This window comes from Vulpes lagopus, chromosome 13, assembly GCF_018345385.1.
Source record: "Vulpes lagopus strain Blue_001 chromosome 13, ASM1834538v1, whole genome shotgun sequence".
Lineage (NCBI taxonomy): Eukaryota > Metazoa > Chordata > Mammalia > Carnivora > Canidae > Vulpes > Vulpes lagopus.
In genome coordinates, this window is record NC_054836.1 from 21,847,098 (window position 1) to 21,865,844 (window position 18,747).

General features: G+C 37.7%; 1 protein-coding gene across 1 annotated transcript in view; it reads left to right on the forward strand.

Annotated features, from left to right (window-relative positions):
• Window positions 1–6,078: 6,078 nt before the first annotated feature.
• SDHAF3 (succinate dehydrogenase complex assembly factor 3) overlaps window positions 6,079–18,747 on the forward strand; it is a 66,157-nt gene continuing 53,488 nt past the window's right edge. The window contains exon 1 of the mRNA XM_041728094.1: window positions 6,079–6,398. Within this exon, the coding sequence (XP_041584028.1) occupies window positions 6,225–6,398 (174 nt within the window). The 5' untranslated portion in view covers window positions 6,079–6,224. The remainder of the gene's footprint in view (window positions 6,399–18,747) is intronic.

An 18,747-nucleotide genomic window follows, 5' to 3' on the forward strand; every position in this document is an offset into this window, starting at 1 on the left:
AAGCATACTTGGAAACTCAAAAAAAAAGAGCTCAAAGGAAATTTGAAGAAATCCCTTTTCCTGATGATTTGATAAATTACAACTTATTCATTGATTACAATGTAGCAAAATTAGAGAACAGTTATGAAAGAGGGGTAAACATCAATTTTTACATCAACTAAATAACTTTTGGGAAAGGAGGATATAAATGTAGGTGATGGACTATATTTTTTGTTTTTTTTAAAGGTTTTATTTTTTTATTTGAGAGGGAGAGAGAGAGAGAGAGAGAGAGAGGGAGAGGCAGCACCAGTGGGAGGGGTAAAGGAGGAGGGAGAGAGAGAATCTCAAGCAGACTCCACACTACGTGTGGAGACCATCTCAGGCCTCAATTCCAGGACGCAGAGATCATGACCTGAGCTGAAATCAAGAGTGGAATGCTTAACTGATGGTGCCACCCATGCACCCCAGTGATGAACTATTTTGAACAAAACTGACAGTGTATGGGCAAAACAATGTTTAGCAATCATTTTTAAGATTTGCTTTCTATACTGATGTTAGTTAGCTTTTAAAAAAATTTAATGTGATTTTTTCTATGGATTTTCACTGCTCAAAAGTTGAAACTATATAAACTTAGAAAACCTTCCGTCTGTATCCTCTCTGCCTTGCCCCTCACCCAAACTCATCCCCATAGGTAACTTTAAAAAAAAAAAAATCAGTTTTTGGTTTATCTTTTGTGAGGAGAATATATGTTCTTTTTCCATTTCCTTTTATGCAAAACTTACCTATTATTTTAGATGTTTTCCATTAAATAAGATGTTGGGTTTTGTGTTGAGAAATCCATTGATTTCTGGGGTGCCTGGGTGGCCCAGTCAGTTAAGTGTCTGACTCTTAATTGCAGCTCAGGGTTGTGAGATGGAGCCCCACATCAGGCTCTACACCCAGTGGAAGGAGCCTGGTTAGGATTCTTTCTCTCCCTCTCTCTCTGCCCTTCCTCCTCCTGCTCTCTCTCAAGAGAAAAAAAAAAAAAAAAAAGAAATCCATTGATTTCTATTTTATTATTATTTTAAAATCAGAAATGGGTGTTGAATTTGTTTTCAGCTTCTGTGGCAATGGTCAGTTTTCTTCCCCTTAGAAAAACATTAGTATATTTAGTATTTTTTAAAAGATTTTATTTATTTATTCATGAGAGAGACAGAGAGAGAGAGACACAGGCAGAGGCAGAAGCAGGCTCCATGCAGAGAACCCGATGCAGGACTCGACCCCGGGTCTCCAGGATCACACCCTGGGCCAAAGGCAGGTGCTAAACCGCTGAGCCACCCAGGGATCTCTATATTTAGTATTTTAAATTATTATACATGACAATGTATCTCAACTTTGGTTGATTTTCCATCCCCATTTATCAACAATTGTAAACATTTAAAATATTCCTTTTAGTTAGATCTTTCTCTACATTTAGTCCCTCTTTGATATTTCTTGTGTAACATGTTTCAGAAACTTAGGAATACACTAAATGAAGACTAATATGTTTTCCAAACTGACTCTCAAAGAACAGACTCTCTATGAATTTATTTGCTTCTTGCATTCTTTGAACCATTACATTTAAACTTGAAATTTTGGATTTCAAGATGATCTGCTTCCTTACCATTGCATCTCAATACTTAAAGATACTCAGAAACCAAGTAAAAATGTTTAAAGAAGTCCTTCCTCTTACATTTTCACCTCCACATAGTGATGTTCCTATTTAGGACTCTGAGGTAAAGTGGAAAATAAAAGACCATTTGTGGTGTTGTTTGGGGGACTATAAGTAGTTATTGTGGTTAAATCCAGTTTATTCATCTCTCCTGACCCCTAAGCTTGTGAAGGTTGTTTGAGTCAAAGATGTATCTTGTTCTAGGCATTTAGCTTTTTGTTAATCTCAGAGATTGGGAATTTGGAATTTAATAGCCATAAATTAAAAAATGAGCCACTTATGAAACCAAATTCAAGCCTATGCATGTGTTTCCATTCCTAAGGACATAAAGCAGTGAGTGTCCAGAGCTTTCACCACCAGCCTCTCACATTCACCAATCCTTTCTCATTCTGCTGTAGGGGAAAGCCTTCAACTTTATTAGCAAGTAAGATTATTTTCAACATTTTAAAAAAGATTTATTTATTTATTCATGAGAGACAGAGAGAGGGAGGCAGAGGGAGAAGCAGGCTCCATGCAGGGAGCCTGATGCGGGACTTGATGCTGGGACTCCAGGATCACGCCCTGAGCTGAAGGCAGGTGCTCAACCGCTGAGCCACCCAGGCGTCCCTCAACATGTTTATGTAAACACTAGAGCATAATACAAAGTAACAAGGCAGTATGCCTCACACAGGTGTTTCCTTTCAGTTTAGTTTTACTTTTTCTAAATTAAAAACATTAAAAATAAAAAAAAAATTAGTATACATTTTAATTGATCACCAGAAAAAAAATGAATAGCTTTTTCTGATGCATGTCTATATAGAAATAGGAAATGTAAATGTGTGTGGGGCCTGGCTGGCTCAGTCCATACAGCATGTGACTCTTGATCTTCAGGTTGTGGGTTCAAGCCCCACATTGGGTGTAGAGATTACTTAAAAATGGAATTCTTTTTTTCAGTTTATTTTTTCTTATTCATCGATTTTTCTCTATCTCCTTTGACCTCAAAGTTCTCTGTTTGGCAAAAAACTTCTCTAGCAGCCTCTTCTATGTCTATTTGTGCAGGAGTTGGTCTGCACAGGTACCATACTGCATAGTGAAATTGCTGCATTGATCTTCTTTATGGGTATGGGTGTATTATGGTTGTTATATTTTGTGTGCCCTGAAAGACTTACGTGATGTATTCCACACAAAGCTTTGAGGAGTTTTCCCTTCTTTTAAAAGTCCTTTTGGAGCAGGGGTGCTTGGGTGGTGCAGTCAGTTAAGCAACTGGCTTTTCTTTCTTTCTCTCTTCTTTCTTTCTTTCTTTCTTTCTTCTTTCTTTCTTTCTTTTTTTTAATATATTATTTATTTGTGAGAGAGATACCTAGAGAGACCACAAGCAGGGGGAAGGGGCAGAGAGAGAGGGAGAAGCAAGCTCCATAGGAGGGAAGACCATTGCAGGGCTTGATCCCAGGACCCAGGGATGATGACCTGAACAGAAGGCAGATGCTTAGTTAACTGAGCCACCCAGGCACCCTGCAACTGACTCTTGATCTCAGCTCAAGCCTTGTATGGGCTTCATGCCCTGCTTTGGACTCCAGTCTGGCATGGAGCCTACTTTAAAACAAAAAAGTCTTTTCAAAGTAATTATTTCAGAGTAGATATGTGTCTGCTTCTACTTTTACAAAATATTCTAGAAGGAATCTAGGACAAATCAGGATTAGATTACTAGATTTGGAAGGTATGAAATGACCTAAGCCAGCATTTGGCATGTAAGACAATCCAAGCACAGAGTGGTTGAGTGTCTTGCTTAATAACACACAGGAAAAAGAAACATATGGAGGAAGGATAAAGGAAAGGCCTACTTGAAGTGAACTGATCTGGATTAGTGGCCAAGAATATAACTCTGATCTTATTTTCAATTAATGGCTGTTTTGACCACAAGAGGAAAACTGGCCAGCCTAAATTGGAAGGTCAAGGAATCAGAGAAGTTTTGTCCTCAAAACATACCTCACTGTCCAGCTCTTTGTAAAAAAATAAAGGTCATCTATCATTATATATGTTATTACTTGATTCCTCTTCCCAAGGCCTAACCACTATGTCTTGGCTTCTCTCTCACCCATCATTTGCCATTTCTGGGTATTGATTGCCCAATGTTCTGTGGACCTTTTCTGCTCCCTTTAGGCTGAATTAAGTCTTTTATTGTTATTTTTTATTAATTCATTGGCAGAATGCTTTTTCCACATTTTTACAAGAGTTTTGACTCTGAAAGAAATATTTATTATACACGTAATTTAGCCCCAAAGGAAACCAGAAAAAAAGTAAACTGGAACAAGAAATTAATTTTCAATTTATAGGGATATTAACAGATGAAATATGGTTTAAAAAAATTTCCTGAAGTAAAATAACCACACTGCCATTCAATTTTTGCCATTAATGTGGTTTGTCATAATACCAAATTAAATCCATTTAAAAATTTTTCTGTGTTCTTTTAAACAAATATTTTTTTCTTCTAAATTTTAAGCAAAAGGAAAAAGTCCACTCAAGGTAATCCATATTAGAGTACTTACTATTTGTTAGGGACTGTGGTGGTCCCTGGAAAGGGCACCAAAATAAGGAAGTCCCTGCCCTTTGCTAGCAGGGTATGTGTTTTCTTTCACTTTGAAAAAGTCTTGACACAGAAAAAAATCTATGAGGGAATCACGTAAATTCCTATACTCTTGCCCCTTCATCACCAGCAGGCCATAGGAGTCATTTGACACCCTCAAAATCACAAAATGCCTCAATGGAATTTATATTCTAGGGTGTGTGTGTGTGTGGGGGGGCAGACAATAAGCAAGAAGGCAAAATTTGTGTTTTATAGAAAAATGTAGCTTAGGCTTTAGGGAGTTCTTGGCATGGTGATGTAATTTCAAATATGCTCGCCAGGGAGCGTCTTAGGGGGGATCTGAAGCAATGAGCTGGGTGAAAGAAAGGTGTTAGACAAGAAGATATATATGGGACAGAGCATTCCAATTACAGGGAACAGCCAGCACACGGGCCTTCAGTTGGGAGTATGCCTGGTATCTGGCCACTGGGAGAATGCCAGTATCATCCAAAGATGACCAGTGTGGCCAACTAGGGAGAGGGCAGTAGGAGAAAATTTAGAGAGCTAAGAAGTGGAGAGACTTTTGGTTTTCCTGAAGGATTTTGTTGAGCAGAGGAGCATCATGATCTAACTTACAGTTTTGGTGGATCATGACCTACGTTCATCACGGCCTGAGGCAGAAACACAAGAAGCTACAGTAATATTAGGAGGCGTTGCCTGGAGAGAGAGGGATGGTTGCGTTTGAGGGCATAAGAAATGGTCCAGTTCTGCATACATTTTGCTGGTGGAGCCATCAGCATTTGCTGAAGGACCAAAGGTGTGGTGGGAAAGAAGAGGCCAAGTGGCTGCCAGCTTTAGAAAGCAGTCACACTCTTGCTCTCACCTTTGCAAAAGGTGGAGATTTTTTTAAATGTCCTGATTTTATGTTTTCAGCTCAGACTATTTAATCAGTATCTCCAGAATCATGGCCCTGGAAATGACACGTTTAAGATGTTTCTAGAGGAGCCTGGGTGGCTCAGTGGGCTAGGCCTCTGCCTCTGGATTTCAGCTTACATCGTGACCTCAAGGTCGTGAAATCAAGCTCGGGGTGTGCTCTGTGCCGAAGGGGAGTCTGCTTGAGATTCTTTATCCCTCTCCCTCTGCCCCTCCCCCTGCCCTCTTTCTCAAATAAATCTTAAAATAAATAAATAAATAAATGTGGGATCCCTGGATGGCTCAGCGGTTTAGCACCTGCCTTCAGCCCAGGGTGTGATCTTGGAGACCCAGGATCGAGTCCCACGTCGGGCTCCCTGCATGGAGCCTGCTTCTCCCTCTGCCTGTGTCTCTGCTCCTCTCTTTCTCTCTGTGTCTCTCATGAATAAATAAAGTCTTAAAAAATAAATGTCTCCCTAGGATTCTTCTGTAGCCAACTTGACGAGCTAATGACACCTGCTGGCTGGCTCAGGGCTCAGTTATGTGAAGGAGGCTGCACCTTCAGGGTACAAATTAGGAACACAGCACGATGCAAAGTACGCAGTAGGTAGCAGGCTGCTGAACGGAGAGATGAATCCTCGTCCCATGTGATCGCTCCGGAGGACACAGGAAGGCTGAAAAACGCTCGAAGTGGGTGGAGCCAACCATGGCAGGCTTCCTGGAGGAGCCCGGTTTTGATGAAAGCTTTCTCAGCCTTTATCAGGAAAGAAGGGTAAGATGAATGGGAAAGACCACGCGGTGTGGCTGCGGGGTGACAAGGGCTGGGCTTGCCGCTCCCTGGGCCAAGGTGGGCTTTAACGGCGCGGCCGCGCGCGCCACTGCACCAAGGCCACGCCCCCTCCGGACAAGAACCCGCCCATTTCCCCGTCAGTCACAGCAGCCGGGGTTTCCGGAAGGTCCTGATTTGAGAGCGGACCAACCGGATGAAGGCCGCGCGCCCTCCTCCGCGCGGGTTCCGGCTGACCGACCCCCGGCCCCGGGGCAGTGGGCGCGCCGCGGGTCTGTGCGCCTGCGTGGTGGTGGGCGTCGGCGCGCGCCGCGATGCCCGCCGGGCACGTCTCGCGGGTGCGGGCCCTGTACCGGCGCATCCTGCTGCTGCACCGGGCTCTGCCCCCAGACCTCAAAACCCTTGGCGACCTTTACGTGAAGGACGAATTTAGGAGACATAAGACCGTGGGTTCTGACGAGGCCCAGCGTTTCCTGCGGGAATGGGAGGCAAGTGAATGCCCCAGACCGTCAGGGGTGTCCCTGTGAGAGACCCCCTGTGCCCGCTGGTTGCCCCGCGCGCCCCGCAGCATCGCACAGCCGCAGCCTGTTGCGTCTGAACCAAGGAGCCCTCCCCAAAGTTACGACCCGTGCCTGCGTGTTGCCCCGCCGGTTCCGGGCTGCAGCTGGGGACATCGGGGTGACATCGGCGGCTCCGGCACGGTCCATGCTCTGGAGCTCCTGCGCGTGCGAGGCGGGAGGGGAGGGATGGGATGGGACGGGATGGGGATGGGGATGGGGATGGGAGGTCACGAAGTTGAGTAAGTCCCGTCCACCAGCTTTTTGCCCCTCGTAGCGAACGCTCATTCACGAATTACTGGTTTTCTCATTACCCAGTTTTCAGACTTGAGGGTTGTTTCCATAACTGCCGCTTTTTACATTTCCGTGCTCTTTTTTTTTTTTTTTTACATTTTATTCATTCATTCATTCATTCATTCATTCATTCATTCATTCAGAGGGGGGGAGCAGAGGGAGAAGCAGGCTCCATGCAGGGAGCCCGACGGGGGACTCGATCCCGGGTCTCCAGGGTCTGGTTGGAAGGCGGCGCTAAACCGCTGAGCCCCCCGGGCTGCCCTCTTTCTTGGGTCTTAATAATGTGCTCAGTTGACTGAGATATCAGATACAACGGCAAGCGGTGGAAGGGAAAAATGCTCAGACTTAAGTCAGATGAAAGTTGATTTTTCCCGGGTCTCAAGTTCCGTTACTTGGTTACATTGCCCTGTCTCCTTGCACATTTAAATCTCAGACACAGGCGTTAGATTTTAGCCCTTTGACGACCCCCTCTCCTTTTTTTGTTTTTTTTTTTTGAGTGAGGGGGGGGGAAGGTATTTAGAGTATTTCGTGGGATTGTGAGGCCTAGCAGAATTGCTCTTGGCTATGATTTGCAAATATCAAGAAATGAATGGAATTGGAAATTAGAGGGACATCTCAGGTGTTTGAAAGCATGAAGCAGTGTCGGTAAAAGAACAGAGGTAAGCGATGCTTGGAAAGCCTAATAAGTTGGTTTAGACCAATGTCTTTTCTTCTTTTTAATTATATAGGTTATGGTTAGGGTGAACACAGGCCTTTTTCACCGAATCTCAGAATTCTTGATTGTAGCTTGCAAGAGGGTTGTTTAGGACAATCGTGAAATTTAGAACTTTAAAACCATGAGTTAGCGGTAATCAGCTTGCATGGAGCTAGGGAAGTTGAATTTTACATGCAAATTGCTTTCTTTTAATATGGTAACTTGGTCTTAGAGCTGAAAGAATTGGGTTCATATTCAGAGTCTGGAATTTATTAAATGTCACATCACTTAATTTATCTTAGTTTTATCTGTGAAATAATATTAGTTAGCTGTCATTTAATAGCACTTTGTGAATAGCTAATAGCAGTAAGAAGTTAGGGCATTTAAGTGACATCTTTTAAGCCAGGTCGGTTTGTGGCAGGACTGGAAGGAAGTCTAGCTCTGTTTGAGAAGAAATAGGGCACTTTGAGAGTTCCTCAAGTCTAAGAACTTGGAAGCTTTTTAGGAAAAGAGTAGAAACAGAATCAATTGGAGAGAGAGATGCAACGAAAAAAACCAAACAACCGGGTTGTTGATTGACCTACGCAACTTGGTATCTGGAATTCAGCTTTTTTTTTTTTTTTTTAATTAATTTAAAACTTACAGAAGAGTTACTCAGACAGGAACTGAGTCCCTCCTCCCATACATCCTACATGCAGTTCTGCATATGTTAACATTGTACATAACCATGGTGCAGTTATCAAAAATAAGAAATTGACATAAAAAGAAATTAACATTGCTACAGTGATGTTAACTGAGGCTTTATTGACATTTTGTCAGTATATCTGCTAATGTTCTTACTCAGCTGCAGGATCCAATCCAGGATCTCATATTGCATTTATTTAGTCATCCTGTCTCCTAATTTTCTCTAGTCTTTGATAGTTCTCAATCTTTTCTTATCTTTCATGTGTTTGACACTTTTTTTTGAAAAGTATTGGTAAATTACTTTGTAGATTATCTGTCAATTTGGGTTTATCTGATTTTTTTTTTCCTCCTGATTAGACTGATGTGCATTAGTGGGAGGGATACCAACAAAGGTGGTGAGTTTTTCTAAACCTGTCCTATAAGAGGGCACATGATGTCAACATGACTTACTGATCGTGATGTTAATTGTGTTCACTTAGTTAAGGTGATGTCTGCCAAGTTTCTCCACTGTAAAGTTACTGTTTGCCATTGTGAAATTAGTGTATATTTTGGGGAGATATTCTGAAGCTATACAGATACTCTGTTTCTCCTTAAATTTTGCCAACTATTTTGGAACATCATTGATTTTGCTCTTATTCATTGTGTTTTCATGGTGATTTTCTATTTCCTTCATTACTTTCGAATTTATTTATTGGAATGTTTCTGTAGGTAAGCCTTTTCCCTTCTTCCCTATTATCGATCTAACATTTCTACTTATTTTTTATAATGGAGTAAAGTGTATTCCATGGGGCTAGAGCCCTGGTAATTAATGAGTTAGCAGCTGGGTAAAATTTAGTTTAAACCTAGTAATCTAACTATTTGGATAAAATCATAATTCTCACAGTTGCAAGGCAGCTCAGTCTAAGCCTTGGAGTTGCAAGGTGTGGAGTGGGTTCTGCCAGAGAGCTAGTTGTTCTTTTCCAAAGATGAAGGGTAGAGAAGATTTTAATAACTTGGAGGGGAGAACAGCTTGGTTAGGCCGGTGATACTGGAAAGTGATATCTTTCGGTCCTCTGGGCCTCCCCCACCCCACGTATTCTTCAAAACATCTAATTAATGATTATGTTATACCTGTTTCTACTAGTTATGGCATGGATTTCTGTTGTTTTGGTTAATGATGATTACATACTTGGCACACATGAGTATTACTAGCTTGATGCTTATGTTTTTGTCAAGCTAATTGAGAGTAACACACTTGTGGACTTCCTGTGCTTTATGGACTTTGGGTTTTGATATTCTCTCACACGCTTCTAAAATTACGTATGAACTTGAATGGATTCTGAATTTGTTTTACTTTAAGGGGCAAACTTAGGTATGGGTACCACTGGGGAAAAGAGAAGGGAAAGATCAAACATCATAGAGGCCCCAGCATTAGGAGGAAAGGTCTCTGTTCCTTTCATTTGTAATCATGGAAAACTGTTGCAAATGATAAAGGGAATTCAGCTGGGGAAGTTTCTGTTCAAGGACCACTTAGGGGAAAGTCAGAAGAAAGTATTTCATTTTAGGGATAAAAATGCATATGCTTGTTTACAGAGTAAATACTGAATTTATATAATATCTTACGGAAGAGAAAAAAACGTAGGTTCAGAAAGAGATGTTGGGAGTATGTTAGGGAGAATGTTTGATATCTCATTGGTAAAATATTGTAGTCTTATGTCTTTTAGGAGGCAACTGTTAGAAGTGGAATTGGGGCTGGATATATCAGTGGTCTTACTTATGATGTTTTTAAAATCCTAACTGCTCAGTTTTGAAGAATAGCTGATTTAGGTAATACTTTCCATTTTTTTTCTCTGCCTGCCCAATTGTGGAGAGAACTTCTTATCACTTATTTTCTGGAAAATTAGAATGTGTTGAAGATTAAATAGCAAGTAAGACATTTGTGATAGAATGTGAGATGAAGGGTAAAAAACAGTTCTCAAGAGCCACTCTGAAGAGAATCCTTGTGTTTAGTTTTTCCTTTTCTGCCCCATTTGTTTATGTCTACTGCTTTCCTGGTTTCTTTTGTTTTTCTTAAGGAGCTGTTTCTCTCTGTCTGTTGGGTGATGTTTATGGTAGAACTTGTTTCTGGAAAAAGTGAAACGGCTTACAAATTCTGTAAATAGTTATTGATCACCTATTGTTGCCAGCGAAGTGCTAGGCATTGTGAGATACAAAAGGAATGATAATTGTATTTTACTTTCATGGTGTCCGAAATTCAGTAGCATATGTTAGATAATTATAATACAGTATGAAAGTGTGTCTGTTAAATGTGATGGGAGCAGATAGGGAATGGAGAAATTGAGGGCCACATACAATGTCTGAGCTGGGCCTTGAGCAAGTCAAAATTACCATGTCAAGAACAAGACTTTGTAGAAAGAGGGACTAACCTATGCAGAGGAATTGAAGTAAGAAACAGTATGACTTTTTTCCAGGATCTGCAATGATGTGTTTAAAATTTAATATCTTAAATGAGAGATTAAGAAGAGAAAGTTACAGAGGTATTCTGCTAAGGATTTTAGGTTTTTATTTGAAATTACTGAAAGATTTTAAGCAGTGGTGAAATGATTCGAGTTATATTCTAGGAAGGTCACTTTAGCAGCAATACAAAGGAATGATTGAAGAATGCTTCAGATTGAAGGTAGGGAGAACTGTTAGGAGGGATGTAGGAATCCCTAATATATATGTGCCTGAACCAAGACAGGTGTTGAGAATGCAAAGTATGGATGTATGTGTTACCCTTTATAAGGTAGACTGAGACTTGACTTGGGGACCCATAGAGGATTGATAAAAGGGGAGGAAATAGAATGGATAACTCTCAGGTTTAAGAACATCATACCAGTAATCAGACTAGGTATATAGAAGGAGCAGGTGGAGAATGAGTGCAGTATGGTACATTTTGTGTCCAGCATTCTGGTGGGACAGTCAAGTGGAGATAAAAGGTAAGGCTTAATGTAGAAACCATAGTCTCATAGTCAGAAGAGAGATTGTGGCTGGAAATAAAGAATTGGAATTCCTTAACTATAGTTAGTTCAAAGGTGTGGCTGAAAGTGCCCAGGTTGGGTAAAATGTGGGGTAAGGAAGATAGACCACTAACATTTAGGAATTAAGAGAGTAAAGGTAGAAGTACAATGCTGAAACTGTTCTTTTCTTCTGTATATGGTTGGTTCTTTCTTTTCTTTTTCTTTTTCTTTTTTTTTTTTTTTTTGTATTTGGTTGTTTCTAGCTACTTCTGAAAAGGAACATTCTTTTGTCCTTCTTGTGTTTAATTCTTTGTATGATGGTCTAGACATCATACGTAACATTTGATTTTTTTGTTTTGCTGTATTTGTTTGAGAAGAGGAAGTGCTTCACATTTCATGTAACCATCCATTTATAACTCACATGGGATATCTTTGTCTTATTTACAACTTTGAAGTAGATCATCAGATAAAAAATGTATGATTAACTTGCCTGTCACCTATATTTAAAGTTTCCTTAACTTAGGATAATTAGGCTTGGATGGGTATTTTGCAGTTTTTATAATTGTATGCCTTTCTTACCTAATTTGGGGGTCTCATTTTGTTGCTTTTGAACATTCTGATTTGTAGTTTGTATTTTAGCTTGCATTAGAAATGTAGTTTGTATTTTAGCTTGCATTAGAAAAGGAATGAATTACCTCTCTGTTTAGTAGATGGATCGGATATGTTGGGCAATGTATTCACCAAGTATGAGGGAGTAATTTGTTAACCTCTCAGTTGTACTGTTTATGCAGCAAGGTTACTCAATGTAGTGTTTTTGTGATGGTTTATTGGATGGTGTGTATGTTTTCTACATTAAGCTTTATCTTTTAAAATTTTTTTAGCGGGATCCCTGGGTGGCGCAGCGGTTTGGCGCCTGCCTTTGGCCCAGGGCGCGATCCTGGAGACCCGGGATCGAATCCCACGTCAGGCTCCCGGTGCATGGAGCCTGCTTCTCCCTCTGCCTGTGTCTCTGCCTCTCTCTCTCTCTCTCTGTGTGACTATCATAAATAAATAAAAATTTAAAAAAAAATTAAAAAAAATAAAATTTTTTTTAGCAATATTGTGGTCTTTATCTAATGGTTGAAAAAAGGATAAAGGAGAGGAGATGAAACTATCATTGGAACATAAAATATATTTTTTTTCTATTTGAAGCATTTGGCTTTTGATGCTTTTAAGGTATTTTTATTTAGGAATATTTAACTTTTGATATCATGAGATGTGTTATAACAATGCTTGTGTTATAAATAACAAAAGGTATTTTTAAAATACTAATTTGATCAATATTGTGTATATTGATGTTGTTACTGAAACATAGAGATCTATTTCTTTTATTTAAATGATTTAAAATTTATTTAAACTTACAGATTTTAAATAATGGTGATAGTATAATAATATGCTAATGATTGTAGTTTTAAAATAGATCTCTACACTCAGTGCGGGGCTTGAACTCACAACCCTAGGATTGAGAGTCATGTGTTCTACTGACTGAGCCAGCCAGGTGCCCCCTAAAAAATAAATAAATAAATAAATAAATAAAAACCAGTTCTGCACATGTATATTTATACATAACACAGTCTTAAAAATTTGAAATAAGTTTTTGCATAGAATTTAAGAAGATAAAAAAAAGAATTTAAGAAGATAAAGGATTGTATATGCATAGTTTTTCTATTTTTTGAAATATATTTTACAGTTGCTTAATAAGAACAAATGTCTGAAATATTACATAGAGTATTAGAATTGAAAGGCAGCTTCAAATGGCTATAGTAAATGCTTTTTTTTCAGTTAATGTACTTAAAAAATCAATATCTGCTTAAAAAATTAGTGTGGGAGGGCTTATAGTAAAGAGTAATATTTCTGTTCCATATCGCTTTTTTTAAGGGCACATTTTTCATTTTATTTTAAAGTCTTCTATGTTTCAAATATCTTGTGAATTTTGGTTATCTGTCCCTATTTATAAGTAAAGCAGTAAGAAACAGAACTTTGCCTAAGATAGGCTTGTTGATTGGAAAATTACTCTTAGGCATAGAGTTTCCATTTTCGCCCTTAGATTTGCTTCTCATTCCTGATTTCCTTATCTATCTGGTGTTTGTGTTCAGTTGGTTCTGGCACTTGGGCTTTATCTTCAGCTATATTCTCTCTTTTTTTGTTCTAAGCTGTCGCTCCCTGTATGTGCACTTTCTATGAGTTCACTCTTCTACCTGCTTCCTGTCTTGAGAAATTCACTGAAATCTCTTGACTGCCAATGGCTCCATCCTTGTTCTTTTAATCATTATAGATTACTCCTTTTAAAAATTCTTTACTATCAGTTTAAAGGCATTTTGAGAGGGGAGGATATAAAAAATATGCTCCTATGATTTTACCAGCCTGTCGTCTTAAGCTGGAACCCCAGTTCTGTCATGTTAAAGAGAAAGTAACAGATTTATAGAAATAAAATGATTTGTTTAGTATCACACAGCTAGCTACATAGGACAAAAATCTTGTGTTCTTACCTCATGAAATTAATTGTTTCAAAAACATATTAAAATTTTGCAATATAAAATGGTTATCAATATTTCTCTTTTGAATTTTGCTTGTTTGCTTGCTACAATTTATTTGTATATTTGCTTCTCCATTTTTTGTATTTTTCCTAAGGGAAAGAGAAGCTTCTTACTCATGTTTTTATTCTCTGTACCTCTAGCATAATAAACCAATGTTTAGTTATTATTTAAATAATGACCTTTTTTTAAGTTTATTAGCCCAAGATGCTATTGCCAGACATTTTTTTCTCAAGAATTTTCTTCAGCAATGAAATGAGAATGGAAGTTGATGTTACGTAACTGTTAAACTTTTGTTATAGTCTGGCACATAAGTTTTCTGGGTAATTTTTGAAAGATTTATTTAGGCCTCAGTGGTCTCAGTAGAAAAAGTAATGTTTTATCCTTGAATATAGGGATGAACCGATAAGTTCTCTTTTACTTCTAAGATACGGTTATATTAGATGAGTTAAAACCCTATCAAATGGCTTAACTTATTTTAAGCTTTCCATTGCTAATCCTGATTTTTCTGTTTAATCTTTTCTGTTAGTTTTAGGGTAATATGTTTTAATAGTAATAGAATGGGTAAAAAAAAAACATTTTATTTGTTTCTGTAATACAGTTACAATTAACATAAAATTAATAACTCCTGATTTTTTAAAAAGTTAAAAAGGCAAATGGAATATATTTTGAATTAATGTGATATATAATTAATAGACTGAATATAAAAAGCTTATTAGCTTGGATAGGGAAAACACAGCTTTAATAAAAGAATGGGCAAAAGGGACTTTATCTAGTAAGAGACCATTCTACGATTTATTTACAAGGATGTTAATTGAACTGCATATATATGGTAATAATGACAAATCTAACAGTGTAGATATCCAGTGATGGCAAGAATGAAATAATCAGGAATCAAGAATGAGATGATAGATAGCCATATGATGAGTGTGTTAGTATGAAGCTAGAAATAGTGTTTCAGAAGAATTAATGACTGGGAAAACTGTTCATGTTATAATTAAATGTAAATAGTGTTTATCTTTGGGTTAGATATGATAAAGCATGATTGTAATTTTCTTCCTTGGATCACCTATTTTCCAGATTCTCAGCAAAGATCAGGGCTACCTTAGTAATTATAAGAAAAGCCAATAAATGTTATTTAAAAAAATGCAGTTGGATATACTCAATTATTTTTGTTACCAGTCTCATGTTATAAAGCACTGAGGCGAACACATTAAAAGAGTCAAATACCAGCACCTTATAAATATATTTCCTAATTTTGGCCTCTAAAATTTTGTAGGTTAAACTTAAACTTCTTCATATTTAATGAATAATGTCAGCTATATATTTTATGATTTATTTCTAAGTTCTGTAAATGAAATGAAAATCTAAACATGTATTCAGCATTGTAAATGGCCACTGAAGTAAGAAATAGAAGATATCCAGATTGGAAAGAAAGAAATCAAACTGTCTTTATTCACAGACAACATGATTATCTATGTAGAAAATCTGATGGAATCTACAAAAAAATTTGGAGTTAGTTTATCAAGGTTGCATGATACATGATCAGCATACAAAAATTAACTATTTTTATATACTAGCAATGCAAACTTGGAAATTAAAATTTAAAAATACTGCTTACCATCAAAAATATTAAATACTCAGGGATGATGCAAAGGATGTACAAACCTATACACTGAAAACTATGAAGCATTGCTGAAAAATAAATATGTATACTCAAAATTAAACTTTATCTAGTTATTCTTTTACCTAACCACTAGAAGACCTATTTTAGAATTTTTGGTGCTATAATCCAAGATCAGAAAAGAATCATCAGGGCCATTTGAATAAGTTGTTTTAAACAACATGAAGAATCTTCTCTTGCTTAATTTCCTAGAGATGTACTTAAATATTCATCGATTCTCCAGTAACTTAATTTGATCAAAATTAAATTGCTACTTAATAACTTAAAAATCTATAGTATTTTATTTTTCGCATTTTTTAAAGTATTGTAGGAGTTGTATCAGCCTGACAGATGGGACTGGGAGGGAGATTGGTTAACTATTGGTTTGTCTTCTGGTAGGTCAGAGAAAATGGAAGACAGGTAAACAGGTTGACTTGGTGGCTTGGAAGCCAGTAGGTTTAGGAAAAAGATTCCTGGTATGTGCCACCCAACATTGTGATTATAATTCCTAGTAATTGATCTTGTAGGTCTGGAATTGAACTTTATATACCACTATACCCAGAGATGATCAGATGTTGGCATCAGACTACACTAACTAAATTTATAAATAATGAAGTATAGGCCAGAATATTCATTTCTATGAGGAGGAGAGTGGGAACTGGTGAAGGGGGCTCTTCTCTTCCGGGAGTCAGAATATTTATATCTAGATCCTGGGAACTCTTTTTCAGATGTGTCTCAATTCAGAATTTTTTTTTTTTTTAATTTTTAGAAAGGTAATAAGGAGTATGACTGAATTTTAAGAAACACCCCAGTGGAATCTGGGGTGGTACCCTGTAATCAAATAACATTAATATTTCCATAGTAAATTTGACTTTTAATATTAAGTGGAGTAAATAAATGATTCATATCCATTTAGATCAGAATTTCTTGCCAAATAAGTTCTGAAAAAGCTTTTGTTTGTTGAAACTTTCTTGACTTCAGAACTGTAGGTAAGGGATTGTGAGCCTCTGTTAAGCTTTCTCGGAAATGGAATTAGTGTTTAGAAGGTTGCTTAGTAAACATGGAATTAAAATAATGGGAAGTGGGGGGCACCTGGGTGGCTCAGTGGTTGATCATCTGCCTTTAGCTTAGGTTGTGATTCCGGGGTTCTGGGATTGAGTCAGGCATCAGACTCCCCACAGGGAACCTGCATCTCCCTCTACCTATGTCTCTGCTTCTCTCTGTGTGTCTCTCATGAATAAATAAATAAAATCTTAAATAAAAAAATAATAATATAATAATAATAATAATAATAATAATGGAAAGTGAGAGATTTTTCATCAGGCCTCACTGTATCTACAGTAGAAAACATCATGGGTTCTACTGTTTCACTGCTCTTTTTCTCTTGGGCAGTGCTGAACACGTATTAGTAAGTTTGCCGACTCTTAACAGTTTATTATTTTCATTGTAAACATTTTCTCTCTGTTAAACCATTATTATTATTGCTATTAACATGTTAATAGATTAAGCTACCAAATTATCATCTGGGCCTGAGAGAATTCAGATACTTCCCATGGTGTGTTGATTTAATTAGCTTGATTCCTAAGGGAGGATCATATTTCTCTTATTTACAAGTTTTTGCTCTTCTCCTAAGTCACTAGAACTTGGAAGCATTTCCAAAATAAACTGCAGTTTGACTTCTATGATCTCAAACGCTCAAATATTTATATTTTATTTGAATAGATTTTATTTTTTATTTTATTTTTTGAAGATTTTATTTCTTCATGAGAGACACACAGAGAGGCAGAGACATAGGCAGAGAGAGAAGCAGGCTCCATGCAGGGATGCAGGACTTGATCCCTGGACTTTAGGATCACGCCCTGGGCTAAAGGCAGGCACTCAACCGCTGAGCCACTTAGGCATCTCTTTTTCTTTCTTTCTTTCTTTCTTTCTTTCTTTCTTTCTTTCTTTCTTTCTTTCTTTCTTTCTCTTCTTCTTCTTCTTCTTCTTCTTCTTCTTTTTTTAAGATTTTATTTATTTATGAATAGATTTTAAATGCCTATACCCACATGGTGTATTTTTCTTAAAAAAAAAAATACCATCATTATAAACAAATGAAAAATTGCAGAATGTTGCTAATTTTATGTAAGTAGCAAAGGTTTTTGGACTTTGGTGCAGTGACTCTTTGCTTAAGGTGAAGAGGTCTACAGTTTGTTTAAAAACTATTCCATTGAATAAAAGAATGCATACATTTCTTATAAAAAAAACTTTCCCCCTTCCAAACTAAAGTGTCAGTAGATGGCATGGCAAATGCACATGTACGTATAACAGTATCAGCATGTAGCGTTAAGGGGTCTAGCTTCATGGCACACATTCTAAACCATGACTCTTCCAAAAGGCATCTTGTTCACTGCCTCACACTTCCCAGCGTGAGCCTCGATAGTTTGTGTGTTACTTATTCATTTTATAAGCAATGGATATATACAATTAATAACTTGGGATTTCTAGCCAATAACCCTAGTTAGCACCACTTATAAGAAATGTCATGAGCATCTTTAGATGCCTTTCCAAGGCCAAGAGCAAGGTGCACAGAGTGAGAAAACTAATTTAAAAATACTTGGAAATATGTATAATTTTCTTATAGTGTCTGAGTGCTCTAAAACCCTTCACTACTTCATTCATGGTAAATCACTTAATATTTCTAGGCTGTTTTTAGAAACTGCAGTATGATTATATTCTAGTTTTGTAATTAAATCTAATGAGGGCAGAGACACCTCAAAGACGTTTATAACCATGTTTTCTGTACTCTGAAATTCATGTGGAGATAGATATTCAGTTTTTGCTATCCTCCTCTCTTCCCCAAACACTTCCCTCTCCTCCTCTCACCTTCTTCACCTTCTTCCTTGTCCTTTTTTTTTTTTTTTTTTTTTTTTAGACAACAAGCTATCTCCTTTGTACCATCAAATTTTCCCACACTAGCTAAATTCTTTTTCTGTTTATTTTTTAGCTTCATTGTCTTATTGTGAAGCTGCTTTTTTTGGCTATCAGATTACTCCACATCTGTTTGGTCTTCAGTGGACTTGCTGGGGTTTTTGGATTTGATCTTAGGGTGGAACTCTGAGTAGAACAGGAAGAAATTTAGCCAGTGATGACCATTTGGGGGCATTAGGATCTTTCCCTCTTCCCTTAGTTGGTCCAAAAAATCTCCATACTTGAATCATTAAATTTGGATCTCCTTTTCCCAGAGATTGTCTTCTACATCTCAGAGCACTTGGAACACACTGCAAAGGAGAAACAAAATAAAAACTGCAATGCCGATTGGGATATCTGATCTTTTCTTCTTCTGTACTTCTGGCTTATATAAAGAAGACAAAACAGACTCTTTGCTCTTTGGTTTCTTGGGTCACCTTTAGCC